Source organism: Cupressus sempervirens, chromosome 8 (assembly GCF_028749045.1).
Source record: "Cupressus sempervirens isolate cs-2001-9-10 chromosome 8, ASM2874904v1, whole genome shotgun sequence".
Taxonomy (NCBI): Eukaryota; Viridiplantae; Streptophyta; class Pinopsida; order Cupressales; family Cupressaceae; genus Cupressus; species Cupressus sempervirens.
This window is the reverse complement of record NC_143125.1, coordinates 349573748-349594759: the sequence shown is the minus strand read 5'-3', so window position 1 is coordinate 349594759 and position 21012 is coordinate 349573748. Positions and strand designations below refer to the sequence as shown.

The 21012-nt window shown below is 31.7% G+C and overlaps 1 protein-coding gene across 1 annotated transcript; it reads left to right on the top strand.

Annotated features, from left to right (window-relative positions):
• The first annotated feature begins 4766 nt into the window (after positions 1 to 4766).
• LOC149542775 (cytochrome P450 77A1-like) lies at positions 4767 to 6818 on the top strand. Its single transcript, XM_089797664.1, has one exon. The coding sequence runs from the start codon at positions 4926 to 4928 to the stop codon at positions 6498 to 6500; it is 1575 nt and encodes a 524-aa protein (XP_089653790.1). The 5' UTR covers positions 4767 to 4925; the 3' UTR covers positions 6501 to 6818.
• Positions 6819 to 21012: the final 14194 nt, after the last annotated feature.

Below are 21012 nucleotides of genomic sequence, written 5' to 3'. Positions count from 1 at the left end.
AGATGATAATGAAGAGATATGTCTATTTTGGGATGTTTTCTTATTTAAAATAGATGTCAGTATCACTCTTCGTGCAATGGATTTATCTGCAGATCTAGTTTTTTTCCCAATGGAATGTAACCCTTCCTTAACACTTTCAACAATATCTTTTTCTAGTTTAGAAGTCCTCCTCTTTTTTATACTTGTATCTATACCCAATAGTCTCAGTGGCTCTTTTAATTCATCTTTAAGAAGTGAAATTGATAATCGTTGAGTTTTCTCCACTGTTGATAGATTCTCAAATTGTGCAATTATGTCTTTAGACTTTTTATTCAATTTCTTCTTCGTAGTATGTGTAGGTTGATTAGCATATCCTCTCAATTTTTCCACATCCATTTCAATTAAATGATCTATGTTTCTATGATTAATTTTTCTCTTCAATCTTTGAGCTAAATTAACATTCTCATTTGTTGTTTGATCTCGAGCTGCACAAGAAAAAATGGAACAAAGTCTTAAGATACAATCTCTTTAGGGGACATATATGTACATACATATATACATGTTTAACTTGAGTGAAATACTATGTACTTGATTAAATTATCTAACCTTCAGATGGTCCTTCTTCAATATTCATTGCTTCATCTTCAATTTCCTCATGTCCAACATTTTCATCATCTACTAGAGTTGCACGTGCATGATATAACAAATAAAATCAAGTAAGTTTATAAGGGGAAATATGGCTCACTAAATTTAAAAATTAAAGATATAAAGTTTGATAGAGACCTAGAATTCTAGAGAGATCTATATTATATACTTGCAAGAGATGCACATGTACCTATTTGAACTTGGGATGAACCTTCTCCAATGTCGGTATGTTGTCCTGGTTGACTACATCCTAAATAAATTCATTTATTTAAATTTAATCATAATCTAATAAACCTTAATGGACTATAAATTATTAACATAATTGAATAAACAAGGTAATTCCCATACTAAACAAATTCATAATTTAAATTTATTCATAATGTAATATTTACCCTAAGGACTAATATGGACAAGAAGCTTTCATTTATTCATCTCCCCTTGGTGCAAGTTTGTAATTCCAAAGAAAGATGACATAAAAATGATTTTCTCATTCCCATAAGCTAATTGCTAAGTGGTTTGAATTTGAGCCTTGTTTATCAAGGAAGCTCATCCTAGATGACCTTAACCTCCTAACATAAGTGGGGTCAAGAACCTAAGGTCCAAATGCAAACGAGAATCCATAATTTAAACTAGTGCAAGTAGGACAGAGAAATAGAGGTCATAAATATAAAAGTGAATTCTATATGAGTACAAAATTGTGCGTGGATATAATTCACATTACTACATGAATAGTTTCTTCCATTGTGCCCTATAAAAAATTTGTCTGTATAAAATTATATGCAAAAAGGAGTTGGAAATTAGACAAGAGAGTAACACACAAGTTTCAATTAGAGCTAAACTTAAACTGAGAAAAAAAATTAGTAATCATAATCAAAGAAGTTGTGAAAGTTTACTTTCTCTTTAGCTAAAAGAGTGAATTTGATGATTTGAGTTGTAAGATCTTGTAAAGTTCACAACATTTACATTTAATTTACTCCTATGGTCATCCATATGACATTTTAAAAGAAATGTTAAATTTCTTTTGATATCTCCATGATTTGAAGATACTCCCCCATCACTTCTTTTAATGATGTTTAAGAAAAATGCCTCACAAAAGACAACTCTTGGAAAATGCCACTTCATATCCACTTCCATTGCCATAAATTTGTAATTCCAACATTCTTTTTTATGCACTAACTCCTCCATCTTTGTTTCTACTATAAAAGACAAGTTTCAATGTAACTAAGAAAAACACTTCACATAAGATAGCTCATAGAAACCACTTCATATTTTCTTCCACGTCTATGCACTTAGAAGTACAACAATTTGTTTTCTATATACGTCAAACTTCTTCAATCTATGGTACCACGATAGAAGATGCCTCCCAAAATAATTAAGAAAAATACATCATAAAAGATAATTCATGAAAAAAAACTTTATATTGACTTTGCTTACTTACCATGTGTTTGTAACTACCAACATTTCACTTTTGTGTAAGTAGACTTCTTCAATTTGTGCTATTGTTGTAGAAGATGCCTCTTGACATAATTTAAAAAAATAAATTCACAAAATGCAACTCATGAAAAAACACTTTGTATCCACTTCTACTACCATGCATTTACAATTACCAACATTTCTTTTTTATGTACACACACTCCTTCAATCTTCAATTTGTGTGACCACTATAGAAGATGCCTATTAGTGTAATACATATGCAAAAGTAAAAAATTATAATAAATAACATAAAGATAACATCATCCCAATAAAAAATGCATACTGCTGTCCAATATAATTGCAAGTAAAACAAGCTTATCAATCTTATATAAACTTAAAAAGAGTGATAACGTAAGAAAATTACAACAAAATAAGATTCTTGATACCTATTGATCCATACTTTGACATTTAATATTAGTATTCATGAGCTAATCACTTAAACCTTTCTATAAGAAGTTGAATGATTGTTTCCCATCAATATCCTCTAATCACTTGATAACTATATTGTCCTAGTTACCATCCACGTTCTCTCCCATTTAATAATTAGTATACCCCTTATCGTTTAAGAGCTAATATATCTCTTTCCATTTAATAACTATATTGTCTCTTTCAGTCATCCACAACAACTTGAAATATATCTCTTGACATTTAATAATTGTTTTGTCTTTTTATGCAAGAGTCAATTGAAATTTGAAGTATGACATCTTGTAGCCATCTTTTTCAAAATAATTTTAATTACTTATTAAAGTAATGTACCTATGTTTTTAAAAATCCATGCACGAAATTTCAAGAGATATCAAACCTAAAAATATTTATAGAATTAATCTCACATTAAACACCATGAGTTAATGTTTATATTGAAAATTAACTAGTTGAAAATTAAATTTCAATAAAAAAAAATCATTCACTAAGAATGATACTATGGAAAGAGAAAAATAAACTTATAGATATATTGACAAGGATTATAAAATATTTATTCTATATAATTAAACATAGAAACTAATTATATACTAGTTATTTACAAAATCCTTTCAGAGCTACTTATATTCTTTTGGATATGCATACCTTTTCCTCTTCTATATTTTCGGAATTGAACAACTTCTATATGTATTAAAATTTTCAACAATTTACAATTAAGGATATACAAATTAAGCTTTAAGATTCAAATATTTGTGACCTATACTATACAAAGAATAACTTAAAAAGTGAGAAGTTTGTAATCAACACCACAAACAACTTAAAATAAATGGAAAATGCTATCAATGCCACACAATTAGCATACCTATTTAAAAAAAATTAAAATTAAAATAAAGAGATATATCATTTGAAAATATTAATTCTGATGTTGTATCCCCCGACCCCTTTTTTGTGAATATGTATCTTTAAAGTTTTAATTTAATGGAAAATGTCTATTCATAAATTAAAAAAAATTAATTATATTAAATAATAAAGTATTTTTAAAATAGAATCTATATATTTATACTGAAAATATAGAAAGTATAGTCAAAATTTACTACCAAGCAAAGCATGATTAGATTTTAATCATACACATTTTGCAATCAAAGCTCTACAAATTTAAGTAGTAATAGTAGGTCATTGCAACTACAAAAATTTAGACCATCGTAAGAGAACAAGAGTGATACACACTCAGAAGTGCCATGTAATGGCATAGTACTTGCCTAATTTAGTAGTTAGTTCTAATTATAATATTATATATCATTTTAATTTTAGTTTCAAAGATTTAGTTGGTTGATGGGATTTGATGTTATAGGACCCCTTTTATGCTTCCCCCATCTTGTTTTTCGTTAGGCAAGATTTTTGGAGTAAATATTAGTTTAGATTTAATAAAAATTAACAATCATAAAAAATGTACATTTATGTTTATGTTTTGAAAAGATAAACCAATTGAGAAAAGATAGGGATTAATAACAATGCTTCTACAAACATGGCGATAATCATGGAATATGGGCTAGAATAATTAGAGTTTAATGAATTCATCCAATCAAATAATAGAAAAGTAATTTATTGAAATTAAAAAGTTAAAAAACTTGTATCTTTATTTACGAAACCTTAAATTTATAATAAATAAAATATAATTAATTTTAATTGGCGGAAAAGAATTCATTTAATCACTAGTTAAGATGACTAATTCATAATGTGATGCAATAGTTGTACCTACAAGTACAAATAAGACAAAATAGCCTATCAAACCACTAAAATTCTAGATGGATATAAGATTACTTATCCATCATTACATTTCTCATAGAATATGCTACCTAAAACATTGTTACTTTCCCTCAACATCATATCTCAATAAAGCGTTGAAGGATTTTTTTCCATCCAATTGTCAAGTGTGAATCTTTTATATCAAGCCAAAATTGCAGTTAACCAAATTGAGATGAAATAAGAAGGAAAAAGGCTAAATACATGCAATTTTTCTCCATGTTAAAAATTGAAAATCATGTTCACTTAATAACAAAGTGTCCCAATCCATCCATGTCCTCTCACATTTAATAACTATATTGTCTCTTTCACTCATCAAATATATCTCTTCCCTTCCCATTTAATAACATTTTGTAGCCATATTTGTCAAAAAAAAACAGAAAAATTAAAAACTTTTAAAAAAAATTAAAAATTTAGCTTATAAATTAATGAAAATATTAAAAAGAATTAATTGAAACAATCTCGGACCATACACGACCTGCCCAGGTCAGTGCGGATAAAGAATGATACTCAACCATTAAGTTTCCAACCCCCAACAAGATCTGGAAACCATAAATGAGGGAGGAAATCTCGATTCAGGTGGAATAATCAGCTAGAAGATTCAGATGCAGCGAATCGATCAGCACAGTTTTCAGAAGAAAATGAATATTATCGACAGATTTCCAGCTGCCCTGGGCGTGGATTCATTTCTGTATATTGCCCTGCTTATAGCGCTTCCCCTGCTGCTGCTGTCAAAGCTCAAGAAGAAATCGAATCTGCCTCCCGGTCCTCGAGGATGGCCAATTGTTGGCAACCTGATTCACATCAGGCAATCGAACCAAGGCTTTCAAGGTTACATAGAAAAAATTCAGAGAAAATACGGTCCAATTTTCACAATCAGATTAGGGTTTCAACCGATGATTATTGTCGCAAGCCGTGAATTGGCCCACGAGGCTCTGGTACAGAAAGGCTCCCTCTTTGCCAGCAGACCGCCCGCCAAGGGCCTCCGCAAGCTCTTCACCAGCAACCAGATGAACATCAATTCCGCTCCCTACGGTCCTCTCTGGCGAACCCTCCGCCGAAACCTGGTGAGTGAAACCCTAAGCTCAAATTCCGTCAAATCCTTCCGAGAGGGCAGAGAATGGTGTCTCCAGGTGCTTATTCAGGGTTTAAAAAGCGAGGCCGAGCAAAATGAAGGCGTGGTGAAAGTGATCGAGCATTTGAGGCACGCGGCGTTTTGTTTACTGCTCTACATGTGTTTCGGACTGCGACTGGATGAGAATGAAGTCCGAGAGGTGGAGAGCGTCATGAGAGAAATGCTTCTCAGCATTACGGGTCTCGTATTAGAGGACACATTTCCCGTTCTTAGGTTTTTCTACAGGAAGCGCCGAGAGCGAATAATGGGGATCTACTGCCGTCAGCGGGAGAAACTAGTCGCGCTTATCAATTGCCGCCGGGCGGAGTTAGAGGAGGGGACGGCCATTAATTGTAGGGCGTATGTTGATTCTTTGTTTTCTCTGTCTGTTGACGGCGGCAGATCTCTGACCGACAAAGAGATTGCGACTCTTTGCTCGGAGTTCATTAATGGCGGCACCGACACCACATCGACAACGATTCAGTGGGTGATGGCTAATTTGGTAAAATATCCGGATGTCCAGGCCAAGCTTTACAAGGAAATTGAAGGTGTTGTTGGTAAGGAAGGGGCTAACTTGGTGGAAGAGGAGAAACTGCTTTCTCAAATGCCATACCTTGAAGCAGTGGTGAAGGAGGCGCTGCGCAGACATCCGCCTGGAAAGTTCGTTCTTTCGCATGCTGTTACGGAAGATTGTATCCTCGGTGGTTATGATATTCCTGCGGGGGCTCTTGTGAATTTCTGTGTTTTTGAGATGGGCAACGATCCTGCAGAGTGGGAGAATCCTGAGGAGTTTGTGCCAGAGAGATTCATGAATGGGGAAGTGGATCTGAGTGGAGGGAAGGAGATCAAGATGATGCCTTTTGGGGTGGGGCGGAGGATTTGCCCTGGCTTAAGCGTGGCCATGCTACATGTTCAACTTATTGTGGCAACACTGCTTCACAACTTTCAATGGCAGAGCAAAGCGGGAGAAACTGTGGATTTTGCGGAGATGCAGGAGTTTACTATGGTGATGAAAAATCCGCTACAGGCCATAATAAAGGAGAGGGCTGCGGCACCTGCTTGTTAAAATGTAGAGGTTTTTGCTTAATCTACGAGATATAATAATGCATCTGTATCTTGCTTAATCTATATCTGTATCTAGTTTAACATATAAGATGCAATAATTTATCTGTATCTAGCTCACTCTGCGAGCAAAGCAAGCCTTATTATTTCTTGGGAACGGTGTTCTGGTTGCAGTTCTCTCTATGCAGACAAGCACCGGTTAGTCTTCCCTTTACATCCATTCAATGGCAGAGTTCATATTGTAGGTATTTACAATGTGGATTCAATCTTCTTCAATTTAAAAGAAAAATTTATGTGCTCGCAGTGGTACTATACTATTTTATATGGATCTTCTCGTAATTTGGGCCTCCTTCCTCCACTAGCCTTTTATATTTAACCTTCTTGGATCTGTAATTTAGTCATTTTAGTCTTGCAGCTCTCGTCCATGATGAATCATACAGTGTTGGTGTGTAATGGGTCATGTTGAATCGAAAATAATGTTACACAACTGTATCCCGAAATAAAATCTAATTTATTATAGACTATTTAAAAGGAACTCTTTTGGAAACAATCTAGAGCTTGCCCATCTTAAACGGTGCAGAGACCTCTCTCATGACTGCAGTAATCGAATGTACAAGGAAGGTCATCGATTCTCTCAACTCGAATTTTCACCCGCTTCATATTCTTGAGATAGCCTCAGCTCTCCGTCCAGATTTATGGACATTTGTTCTCAAGACAGAATGTATCACAAGAAGAAAGAAAAAGTACGGGTTCTTTGTGTTCTTCGACTTAGGCATTCATAACGTTCTGCTTGAGAATCTAAGAGAAATAAATTTAACATGTTACAATGTTTATTGAACGATTTTTTTTTTTCCAAATTTGAACGACATCAATATAACATTAATGCGGAAGCAATATGAACATACACATCAAATACATGTTAGCAACTACAGATACAGTTTCCATTTCTTAAGGGTTCTTTTATGTTGAGTCATATTTAAGAAGTTTTAATTAATTAGTTGGCAATATGAGGGGAACCCAAATGGTAAGAAGACACTACCTCCTGACCCTGTGGTCACCTAGTCAGGCTTCCACTCCCACCGTGCATGGAAGATAATAAACGATCCACATACGGCTAATCAAACATAAAACATTCCTAGGCAAGGAATTCCTAATAGTCAAAACTACCTCAAAGGTAACACATGCTACTCAAGAAGTTAAGATAATCCAAAAAGAAAAAGCACTCAATCCAATACCAACACCACATAATCATACATGAACTAAGTATAAATCGAATACCAAGATCATAAGATAAAGTCAATGAAAGATGTTCACCTCAAGTCAAGAACCACATATCAAAATACATCATCCCTGAATCACCAAACATCACCAATGAAAGTAAATAACCACAATAAACACATCCAACAATAAGTACACCACTAGAGATACACAAAATCTATAGAGGAGACTCGGGCTACATACTAGGGAGTGTCATCACATGGTCAAACTACCTGAGTTACCCTGGACTGGTCTCTCAATAGACCTCAGACCCTCGAGCGTTGAGTTACCTTGGACTAGTTATTTTGAACCTCGGACCCTCAACGTGACACATGCAGAACCAAAAAACCCTCTCAAGAAGACGAGGCAAACCAGTTATACTGTTCATCCCATTCCTATCCTTAGTCTGTACAAGCACTCAAGGCATTGGGGCAAATATCTCTAACTTATATTTTTAGTGTGTTTCCCCTCCAAAATATTAATTACTAGATTATCACTTATTACATAACTTACAATAGGTTACCTTGGTACTGACCACTTTGGGTCCCAGACCCCTATTGCAAGCCACTCCCAAAGACATGTACCTAGACAACCTCTCCTAAGAACATAAAACACAATTGTGTCCCATACCACAACACTCATAATGATCAAACTCGGTTCCTTAATAGGAACTTGAAAATAAGCTGGTTCTCCCATCCAACTACACATAAATGCTCCACAAAGTAAACCTCATAAATATATAATTTTCAATTTGAATCACAAAATACATCATGACATACGACCACATAGATGGTATAAAAGAAATCTCACAAAGCCTCTAGTGTGCATCCTAGAGTGGTCAACATCTAATCAACCCCAAAACTCCAAGCATAGACAGTACAACAAAACAATACAGTTTCATAGTTTGGGTTTGATTTGAAAATACACAATTGGGTTAAAATAAAGTTTCAGTTTTGTGTTCAATGTACGTTTTCAAGTGGAAGATTCTTCATTACCCTATAGGTTAACCCATGCATTTATTTAAAAATAAAGATTTACCCCCATATTTTGAAATCAATTTTCTAAAAATTACTAAGGGTATATTATATATTTGTTTAAACTTGCTCAGATAATTTATATTGCTTTTCGATAAGTTGATTTGTATTTCTACTAAGTCAGAATTGAATAATCTTCAACAAATTTTAAAAAATGTCTCCTATTTAGTTAATGTTTATAATAAATTAAATTTAATTAAAATAAACAATTAACTATCAATACATCAATTAATTATTTATCTTAAATTTACTCTAGGTAAATTAATAATTTTTAATAAACTTTATTTAATAAAAATAATATTAAATAATTAATAATAATTAATAATTAAAAACTTTTAATAATATTTATTTTAATTAACATAATTTTTTAAAAAAAAAATTAAAAATTAAAAAAGCATGTTCTTTTTAAGCCCGTCGACTTACCACTAAATGTGGTCATCGTAGCTGAGTACATTGCGACAACAGTGACGGTAATAAAGAGGGGGGGTGTGGGCCTGCCCCTCCCATAATATATATATATATATATATATATATTTAAAAAAATTCATTAACATAAACCAACTTAATTTGTTTAATAATATTTATTTAATAATATTTATATATATGTATAAAATTTATAAAACAAACCATTTCTTAAAAAAGAAAACATGTGTGTGTGTAATTTATTTAATGAGATTTATATATATGTATAAAATTTATAAAACAAAACATTTCTTAAAAAAGAAAAAAAAATAAATAAAAAAAATAAAAATAAATATATATATATATATGTTTTAAAATTGTTTCTTAACATTAATCTAATAGAGGAAGCATTATTAACCATCCGAATTTTCAATTTAGATTTTTCCATTTTCAATCTCAAACCCTTTTCAAATTAAATTCTAATTTCTTCAATCTACAAAATGAGAGTTTTTTTTATTACTTTTCTAATCCCTATGCACACAAAAGATATTGACAAACATCCAGTAAATTAACAACATTGAATGTTCGAGGGTTTATCACAGAGAATTTCTGATTCTACCATCCACGAGCACGAAGAAGACAGGAAAGGAAATTGCATAATTCAATCAGTGAACAAAACACAAGACCCTACCTGAACCGATGCTAAACTCTGACAGCTAGATGAAAATTCCTACTGCAAGCAAAATCCTTCAAGCCACGAAAAATTTCCTTCTTTTCCAAACCCTCTAAGTTGCTCTCCAAACCTCTATGTGTATAATGACCAAAAAACCCTCTAATATAAACTCTAATTACCTTTTAGGGTTTCTGGCTCCACCAGTTCTAAATTACAATTATTTTATTTTATTAATTCTTTCATGCACAATTAATTTGTTTTTTTAATTAAAATATTATTTTATTATTCCTTTCGTGCACGTCGAATGAATTATTAAATTACTTTATTTAATTTTTTAACTTTTAAATCTCATGCGCACTTAATTAAAATATCTTTATTAAGTTCACATATTTTATAGTTTTAATTAATTTCTTATATTTTAATCTCATGCACACATCATGCGAACTTAAAACTTTTTTTTTAATAATTTAATATCTTTCTCTTTTTTTACATTTTTTTCAAAATTTAATTGATAAAATATTTATCAACTTAACTAATAATAATATTTAGCATTTATTAAAAAATGAACTCTAAATATATTATTATTAAATTAAATAAATATTATCACGTTCTAAAATTTAAACTTATAACTTTTATCTTCGAATTCAATTTTTTTAATTTAATTAATTTCTCAATTAATTAAATATTAAAATGTCATAATAATTTTTTATTTAATTAAATTATTAATTTAATCTTTTAATTAGACTTAATTAATAGAAAATTCATCAAAGACTCATAAAACAACATATGCACAAAAGACTCGTGGGTTTTAAAAAGGGTAGATAGTCTATTACGAGTCTTCCTTACAGGACAAGTATTTTAGGCTATGGCTGGGATTGGACTTGATCATTATCTTCTCATTCTCACAAATTGAGTATTTGTAATTGGGCACGTCATCTGGGCAATTTAGGGAAGTCGATGCCCGATTCTTGCATCCTACATAAAAGATGAGCATGTACATGTATATAAATATATCTAAACTAAACAGGCAATGGCAAGGAGTGGTACATCCTGTAGATCTCGACTTGCAGGTGACTACGACTCCCTCCCTTAACCACATCAAACACGTTAGACATAAAGATAAAATAAACACACTGCGACAACAATGAAGGTAATAAAGAGGGGGGGTGTGGGCCTGCCCCTTCCATAATATATATATTTTAAAAAATTCATTAACATAAACCAACTTAATTTGTTTAATAATTTTTATTTTTTAAAATTTATTTATTTATAATTGATGACGATTTATAAAAATAAATTATTTAATAAGATTTATATATATGTATAAAATTTATAAAACAAACCATTTCTTAAAAAAGAAAACATATATATATATATATATATATATATATATATTTTAAAATTGTTTCTCAACATTAATTTGATAGAGGAAGCATTATTAACCATCCAAATTTTCAATCTAGAATTTTCCATTTTCAATCTCAAACCCCTTTCAAATTAAATTCTAATTTCTTCAATCTACAAAATAAGAGTTTTTTTATTACTTTTTTAATCCCTACGTACACAGAAGATATTGACAAACATCCAGTAAATTAACAACATTGAATGTTCAAGGATTTATCACAAAGAATTTCTGATTCTACCATCCACAGGGATGAAGAAGATAGGAAAGGAAATTGCATAATTCAATCAGTGATCAAAACACAAGACCCTACCTGAATCGATGCTAAACTTTGACAGCTAGATGAAAATTCCTACAACAAGCAAAATCCTTCAAGCCACGAAAAATTTCCTTCTTTTCCAAACCCTCTGAGTTGCTCTCCAAACCTCTGTGTGTGTAATGCCCGAAAACCCTCTAATATAAACTCTAATTACCTTTTAGGGTTTCTGTCTTCACTAGTTCTAAATTACAATTATTTTATTTAATTAATTCTTTCATGCACAATTATTTTATTTTTTTAATTAAAATATTATTTTATTATTCCTTTCATGCACATTGAATGAATTATTAAATTACTTTATTTAATTTATTAACTTTTAAATTTCATGTGCACTTAATTAAAATATGTTTATTAAGTTCACATATTCTATTTTTTAAATTAATTTCTTATATTTTAATCTCATGCACACATCATGCGAACTTAAAACTTTTTTTTTAATAATTTAATATCTTTCTCTTTTTTTACATTTTTCCAAAATTTAATTGATAAAATATTTATCAACTTAACTAATAATAATATTTAGCATTTATTAAAAAATGAACTCTAAATATATTATTATTAAATAAAATAGATATTATCACGTTCTAAAATTTAAACTTATAACTTTTATCTTCGAATTCAATTCTTTTTATTTAATTAATTTCTCAATTAATTAAATATTAAAATTTCATAATAATTTTTCATTTAATTAAATTATTTAATTTAATCTTTTAATTAGACTTAATTAATAGAAAATTCATCAAAGACTCATAAAACAACATACGCACAAAAGACTCGTGAGTTTTAAAAAGGGTAGATAGTCTGTTATGAGTCTTCCTTGCAGGAAAAGTATTTTAGGCTATGGCTGAGATTGGACCTGATCATTATCTTTCCATTCTCACAGTTTGAGTATTTGCAATTGGGCACGCTCATCCTGGTAATTCAGGGAAGTTGATGCCCGGTACCTGCATCTTGCATAAAAGACGAGCATGTACATGTATATAAATATATCTAAACTAAAAAAGCAATGGCGGGGAGTGGTACATCGTGTAGATCTCGTTTTGCAGGTGACTACGACTCCCTCCCTTAACGACATCAAACATGTTAGACATAAAGATAAAATAAACACGTGCACCATACACATGCAAATATGGGGTAAGTATCATAAAAACCACAAGTCAAACATCAAATGCTCAGGTATAATAATGCATCTCTATTAATAGAAACATAGTCATCATTAAAGACATCACGTTAACATTGTTATGAAAGAAACCACATTTATTAATTAGGAATCATCAAGACATCATTAACAACACATGAAATGAAATCAACTAAGCAATTATAATCTATATATTTGTAATCCAAGTCATGAAATAATATCATAATATTGTAACCCTAGTATCTCTAAAACTAATCAATGCATAAAATCGGCCTAAAAGAATTTGACAATCAGAACATAAAAGCAAGCTACGGGTGGGCATTACACCATCAAACTCGAAGATCATTGACACATTTTAATCTCCACCATCTTCCTCTTTCATCCTTGCGTCATCATCACTCACAGTTTCATCTCCCTCTTCCTCTCCCTCTCCCTCTCCCTCTCCCTCTCCCTCCACTTTCATTTCTTCTCTTCCCTCTCATTGCCTGCTCCTATTGTCTTGCATCCGCTTTTTGTACCAAACATAGTGACCTTTTCCTAATATGACCAATGCCATCAACTCCCCATCATTGGTCATTAACCTTTCTAAGGCACATTAAGCTAGCCAGTGGCTAACTAATTTCCTTTATTGTCATTTTCTTAATTAGCAATCTTCTTAACTAGTAATCGCACTTATGTGTAGGGAAAAATATTGTTTCTTTTTATGTTTACTTTCCTAAAGTATGTGAGGTCAAGTAATGGATTGTAAAATCTATTTATGAAGTATCTCTCTCTTGATCTCTCTCTTTCTCTTTATATGTGTATCACTTTCTGTATATATTTTTGTGTGTCTATTTGTATCACTTCATTTCTTTTTCTATAGATTGAACTATCTCCTCATCTATCACTCTTTATTTCTCTCTCCCTTATCCATCACTATTTGACGATATCCACATCTATCACTCTTTATTTCTCTCTCCCTTCTCCATCTCTATTTCACGAAATCCACTCTTTTCCACTAATGTATTTCTCTATTTCTCCCCTCCCTATCACTCTATATATCCTTATACCTCTATCTCGCTTTTACTCTATCTCACCATCAACATCTCTCTCTATCTCTCTTATGTTCTTATATATTTCTCTATCTCGTTTTATGTGCTTCTCTTCTCTTCTCTCTCTCTCTCTCTCTCACACACACACACACACACACACACACACACACACGTTGGAAATCAATGGCCCACAATTATTAAGAGCTATGCACAACCATTGGGACTTCTACTAACATTGATTGTTTCTTCCTGTATTATTTGCTTTGTCTACATCTTACTCTTTTTTTAACTAGACAATATTTACCTTTACCATAATTTTTCCAAAGTATCCTATCTTTCATTTATTTTTTATTGAGCCTTGGATGCACCCACACTTATAAGACAAATTTATAAAAAAAAATAGAGAGAAAGACATTAAAATATTATATTAAATGTAGTTAAAAAATAATTTAGATTATATAGCTCTTTCCATCTTTATCATCATCTCCTTACCTCTTTCTCTCTCTTTCTCCTTTTGTATTTACCTCTTTCAATTACTATGTCTTCTTCTTGTTCTCTTAACCTTGTTTATAAACAATTTAAATAAATAAATAATAATATTATATCTATATTATTATTTTTTAAATTATAAACTAATTATAGATACATTAATCTTATAATTTTTTATTTATTTTTATGGGTAAATGGCCAGAGATTAGATTTATTATTATTATTTATTAGAATTAATTATTATTATATGGGACCTTATATTTTAAAAAGAATCTAAAAACAATTGTTCACACCTAACAATGATCAGACAGAGAGATTTGGAATTTTAGATGTTACCTCTATGAAGTGAATAATAGAGTGGATTTATGTGAGCAAGTGTTTGTGGTGTGAACAAAGAGCGAAGATTATGGCGTTAGAAGAGACGTCTGTGTAGGGAAACATCCGGGTCTCAAACTCAGGCTCTGCCAACTATGGTCAAACAAAGAAAATATCAGAATTCCATTGGAAACAGTTGCTATATCAGCCGTGTCAATCATTCTCGTTGCGTGAATTGTCCAGATGTCGTAGAAATAAAGGGCGGGCCTAACCACGGGTTAATTTTTTTTGGATATGAGATTGGCAGTAACGACATCGTTCTTCTGTCAAACAAACACAACTTGCCTGATGTGTGGTGCTCCGAAATTTACATCACACGTTATCAGGGAAACCAATAGAAATAATAATAAAAATTATCAGTGGGTACTCTTCTAATGGTCATCCATGCTCTCTTTAATAGTCTGACTGTCAAATGCTAAAAGTTAGCTCCTTATTCTATTGTAAACGCCTTGTAATAAATAAACTAGCAGTTGCACGTTTATGTATGTGCAACGATTAGTCGATAGTTGGTATTTGTTGAAGTAGTTGAAGTATTTTATTTAGTATGTTTTCATTTTTTTGATTGCGTAAGATTGTAATTTAAAATTGTGTTAGTTTGAGCATTGTTAAACTATCTCAAAATAAAGCATTATCGATAAGGTCATGATAGATATGAGGATGGAAAAAATGAGACCTATGGATAGTTGCCAACATTAAGTCACAAAAAAAGTTTAATAAAGTATATGAATGAAGTCACAAGCATAATAACTAAAAGGAAATGAAAGAATATCTTCGTCATACATTGTTTATAGAATTTAGGATAATAGATAAGTAGGGGTAGTACTAGGATGGGTGACCTCTCGAGAAGTTCCAGTGTTTGAACTCTATAAGAATCACCTAGATTCAATGAGTGCTAAGTGTTCCATTCATTCTCATAAGAGATGGGTTCATGTTAATCAATATTCATAAAAAAATGTGGGTCAATGAGTTTAACTAAAAAATTACACAATTGAATCCTGATAGCAGGTTCACATTTAGGATACTTCCATAAATACCAATTAAATAGTTACATGATCTAGAGTCTCAAGGAAACTCTTCAATTACTGAAGTGATTTGTTCTATTGCCATAGTTGATGTGAACAATCCATGCTAAAAATTTGTTGATGTTAACCAGATGTTAATTTTGTTGCATAATCATTCAAGCCATGATTTTGGATTTCCTCCTTGTGAAGTTGGAAAAGTGGGTTGGTGATACTCAAATGCTGATACCACTCCACATCCATTCACATGAAGATCAAGATTTCCTCCTTGTGAAGTTTGAAAAGTGGTTTGTTGTTGCTTAGATGTTGATGTTGATGCATATCCATTGAGACCATGATTTAGATTTCGTCATTGTGAAGTCAAAAAAGTGCATTGTTGTTGCCCAAATGCTGATGCTAATGCATATCCATTCAAACCATGATTTGGATTCCCTCCTTGTGAAGTTGGAAAAGTGGGTTGCTAATGCTCAAATGTTGATACTACTCCATATCCATTAACATGAAGATAGAGATTTCCTCCTTGTGAGGTTTGGAAAGAGGGTTGTTGTTGCTTAGATATTGATGTTGATGCATATCCATTCATACCATGACATGGATTTCTTCCTTGTGAAGTTAGAAAAGTGGATTCTTGTTGCCTAGATGTTGATGTTGATGATGTTGCATATCCATTCACATGAAGATCAAAATTTTCTCCTTGTGGAGCTTGGAAAAAGGGCCTTCTTATTTGTAAGTGTCTGCTCATGTCTAGAGGTGGTCCATTGATCCTTGAATTGTCAAGAAGAGATGTTTCCATTTGTAGATTTTTGTTAGTTTGGTAAGAAAGGGATTGACTTGTCTCCATCATTCGATAATTATTAATTAGGGCGAGATGGACATGTGTCTCCCTCCCTTGATAATCAGTATGATCTCCTTGGTTTTGAGAAAATGCATGCTATTGCTAGTTCAAATATGATGTGGCTCCAACTCCAACATGATTATGGTTTGAATAGGATGTAGGTCCAACACCACCCACATTCTGGTTTGAATAAGTTGACATTGAAGATGAATAACCAACTTGAGCCCATGACTGAACTTGTGATGGACTAGTTAGGGTAACATGTCCCTGCACTCCTCTTGAGACAAATGAATAATTTTGAGGTGCTACAAATTGATTGCTAAAAAGTGAAAATAAATATTTTATTAGATTATATTCACATTTGAAACATCAATGCTAATAAACTCACACAAAACCTTACCCTAAATACAATATCATCGATTGTAGAAATATGTTATTATTAAACTAAAAGAATTATGAGATCTTGCCCAATTAATTGTTAACTTCCATTATACTTACTTCATCATCCAATAACTGCTTCCACCTTTCTATTCCACAAGTTCCTTTACCTTCTCAAAGCTCTCATTATCTCTCTCTATAGTTACAGATAACCACAAGATCTTTCTATTTTAATCAAATGGTCATAAATATGGTTATTGACAAGAAAATCCAATGTAATCTACAAAATAGAGAAAATTGAATTGTTTACCATGATGATGGTCATTCATATGACCTCCAAGAGCTTGTGACTTAGAAAACTCCCTCTTAAAAAAATTGCAAATAAAACAATAATTGCTAGAGACTATACAAATCTAGAATCTAAAACTCAAAAATATTACTGCAGTAAATGTATATCCATACTTTCAGAAGTTATATGCACTTGGATTGACACCAAAGATCATTTCATAATAAAACTCCTCATCTTTCCTCCAGGCATGTTGGTCAACTCCATTCAAGCCTCCCCATGTCAAAATACTATTTCAAAGCATAAGAATTCAACAAAATATAAGATATTATTGGAACTTGCAATTTTGAAAGAATATCAACTATTATTTAACCAAGTTGTAATGATATTGAGAATGGTAAAAGTGATATGATTCTTTAGAAATATTGGATTTGAAAGATGTATAAATCTATAAGTAATGTCATTAAAGGTTAATTTTGAAATGACAAATGTTGTAGTCATGAGTTTTGAAAAAGTAAAGAATAGAGAATTTAAGAAAATGCCTTTTTGTTAGTCGAATACAACAATAGTTAAAGTATTGTACATTCACTGTGCATTGGTACATGTTTAATATGCAATACAATTCTTGGAAAACTTATATAATGGAAAATTCCACATTAAATTATTATTATATAAGGTTTGTAGCCTAGAATGTCTTCTTGCTATTTCTCGATTGTTGCACCTATGTGTTGTTTATTCACTTTACAGATCTCCAATCTTATATATATCTTAGAACATAGACAATCATTTTTTGATTCTACAAATGGCCATAGTCAGGAGTACACTGAGAAGAAAAAGATGACCTATATTGAGCAATCACACAAACATCTTTCATTTAGCATTGTCAGTGATATCTTATGCACAAAGTTGTCTCCTTACCTAAATCTTAGGCCATGTACTTGTTATGCAAAAATGACTCATAGAAGAAGACTAACTTCTTCTAAGAAAGGGTGTAGCAGACTTTGAAAGTGGTATAGTGTGATCTACAAAAGAATATAATAATTATGTTAAGTTAGCTAATGGTTATTTTAATGCTATGTTACATTTAATTGTTATTTTAGTAATGTACATTGACATGAACAAAGCATAAATTTGGTATATGAACATTGATTTGAAACAATTTTAGCAAAAGAAAAAAAAAGTACGAGTGGATAGAGTTACTAAATGTTGTAATTGAGAATCTTAATATGTTGTGTATGAATCTTGATAATATGCGCACTTGCATTTTAAAGTGAGTATTAGTTTGAAATAATTGGGAACTACAATTTTTAACTACCTATTTGTGAAATGTTGTTTTTGAATAATATTTTATATCTTCAATACATGTTTTAATTGTTACCTTTGCAAGTTGATTTTGTCATGGGTTGGGCAGTGTCAATGGTTAAAGGGGTGACAATAGCCGTAGTCGTGCTTCTTCCTTCTTCCTGGTAGCTGTGTAGTAATTATTTTGCATTTTGCAATATCTTTCAAAAGTGAATGGTGGATGTGTCTGAAGGTCATCAATAAATTTCACTCTTGATATTGCTATAAATGTCAATCCTCGTCACTCTCTTTTTCCAATGTCTATTGTAGTCTTTTCTAGTATGAGTCCCTAGGATTTGTGTATTGTTATTTCCCAAGCCATAGTCAACGGTAGTTGTATATGATCCCCTCTTGTAATTGTCATAATTGATACATTCATTGGGTTATGTGTATCCCATGGTGGGCCAATGTAATTATAAAATTGACTAACATATTTGGGTAGTTCTAAAGGTTTTGAATTTATATCATAGATGATTCCTATTATTTTTCCAAGTGATCCATTTACCAATCCAGCTTATATCCATAGGTTTATTGTTAACATGATTTGTTGGCCAATGCATAGGAGCACCTCCACCTAAAGTTGATAATCTTCATTATGCCCATTTGACCTTGGTGCAACAACTCTAGTTGAACAAAGTGCTATTGAGAGGTTCAATTTTTTTAGCATTTTTTTATTATGTAGTTTCACTAATTCATTGGTTGCAAATAAATGGGTTCCTATATCGAATTCTTCCCTTTGTTTGGCACTTAAGCATTTTTTTTTTGAGTCACGAGTGTCTCCCAATCATCTTGTAGGGGTTCAACATTTCTTTAATATGATGTAGGTTTTTTCAAAATATTAGTTGTGATTTACTTTCCCTTGTTGATGAAAAATTGTGTCCAATGTAATTGCAATATTGAATGTTTGCCAAAGCATAATGGTTGTAGAGGTTGAAGCATATATAGCACTATCAAGTACTAGTGGTAGTTGGCCTAAGTGACCAACGAGAATGATGGAAATCCCACCAAAATATTCTTGTCGTCTTTGTGGAAAGGCCTCACATAAGGATTGTCAATTTTTATGAGGAGTTTTGGTCCTAAGAAGCCCAATTCATCTATAAGAATGTATTCAATATGTTTGAAATCTTCTTGGAGGTTTGTTAATGATTTGTCTTGTAATGGATGCATTTCTTCTATTGGGATTTGAAGGCATGTGTGAATTGTTGATGCCCGTATGTTGTAAGATGAAACTCCAATAGGTGTTAGTGCGATCAATGTTTCCTTATTATTATTTTCTATTATGTTTATGGTTTTCCTAATATAGTCAATGAGGTAGGACTTGTTAGTTCCTGTTGTTCCTTGGATAATCATTTGCAATGGATTTTTTTGGAATGGGCTCATGTAATATTTTTTGATGATCTCTAAAGCTAATTGTTTTTGGGGGAAAGAAGGTAGTTTGTTTGCATTACTTCAAAATGGAAAGTGTTGTCATTGGTTTGTACTTTTCTTGTCGATATGAAATTTGTCGTTGATTCATGTATTGAATGGAAAATGTTATTTGTATTCCATTTGTGATTAATACCATTGTCTCATTTTCCAAGAAAGCCTAGCTCATTGATTATTGAGTTTTTGGAGGCTCCCATTTGGGAGAGCAACTCAATTCATATAGGTCTCTGTTTTGTTGGACTTTGAGATTGTCATTGTCAGTGTCATCATTTTCTTCATTTGTGGGTATGTTTTGGATTCTATTAATATGCCAAGGAGAGTAATTGTTAGTTTGTATTTTTATCCAGTTTGATATTATTTCCTCTTTTGTAATGTCAATGTTTGCTAGAATGTGGCAAAAGCTTTTGTAAAGAAACAATTTTTTCCAATAAAATATTTCAAAGTTATCAACACTTTCTTTTAGAATTCTCTTGAAAAGGGAGTACAGAGAGACCATTACATTGGTTTTTCTCTTTTTCCATTGATTCTTCTTCTAGTTCTTAGAGTAGGTGTACATTTGAGCTGTTTGAATGAGTGATAATGATTGGATATATGTGTTTCCCAATTATTCTTTACTATCTAAATTATTGAGTTGATGTAGTACCATTTTGCTAACATTCAATGAAATGAAGGAGCGGTTGCAAATTACAAGAGGAAATTTTTGTAGCATGTGACATGTCTCTTGTGCTCCAATATCATGATCTCCAATGATTCCCATCATGAATTTTTGATATGCTAGTAAAGCATCATCTTTGTTTTCGATTGTATTTGCTATGTTGTGTAATATGGTATCGTAGGTTTATGATTTTTTTCAGCCTTTGATGCATATTTTGAGATATAGTTGAGAACTACTCTTCTTGAAGTGATAGGTTGGCAATCAACATTTGCTCACCAAATTGCAAGCATTTTTGGCTTGTGGATGTTTAGGCGATCATCATTTCTTGTTGCATTGTAAGTAACATTTTTTTCATCATCACATGTTAATGTAGATGTTGGCTTCTCTTTCCATGGAGCTTTGTAGTAGCATTTTGACATGTTTGATCTGTGCATATGGTATGCCTCTATACAATATT

Excerpts from the sequence above, each read along its gene's own strand:
- LOC149542775 (XM_089797664.1), top strand. The coding sequence starts at position 4,926 with ATGCAGCGAATCGATCAGCACAGTTTTCAGAAGAAAATGAATATTATC.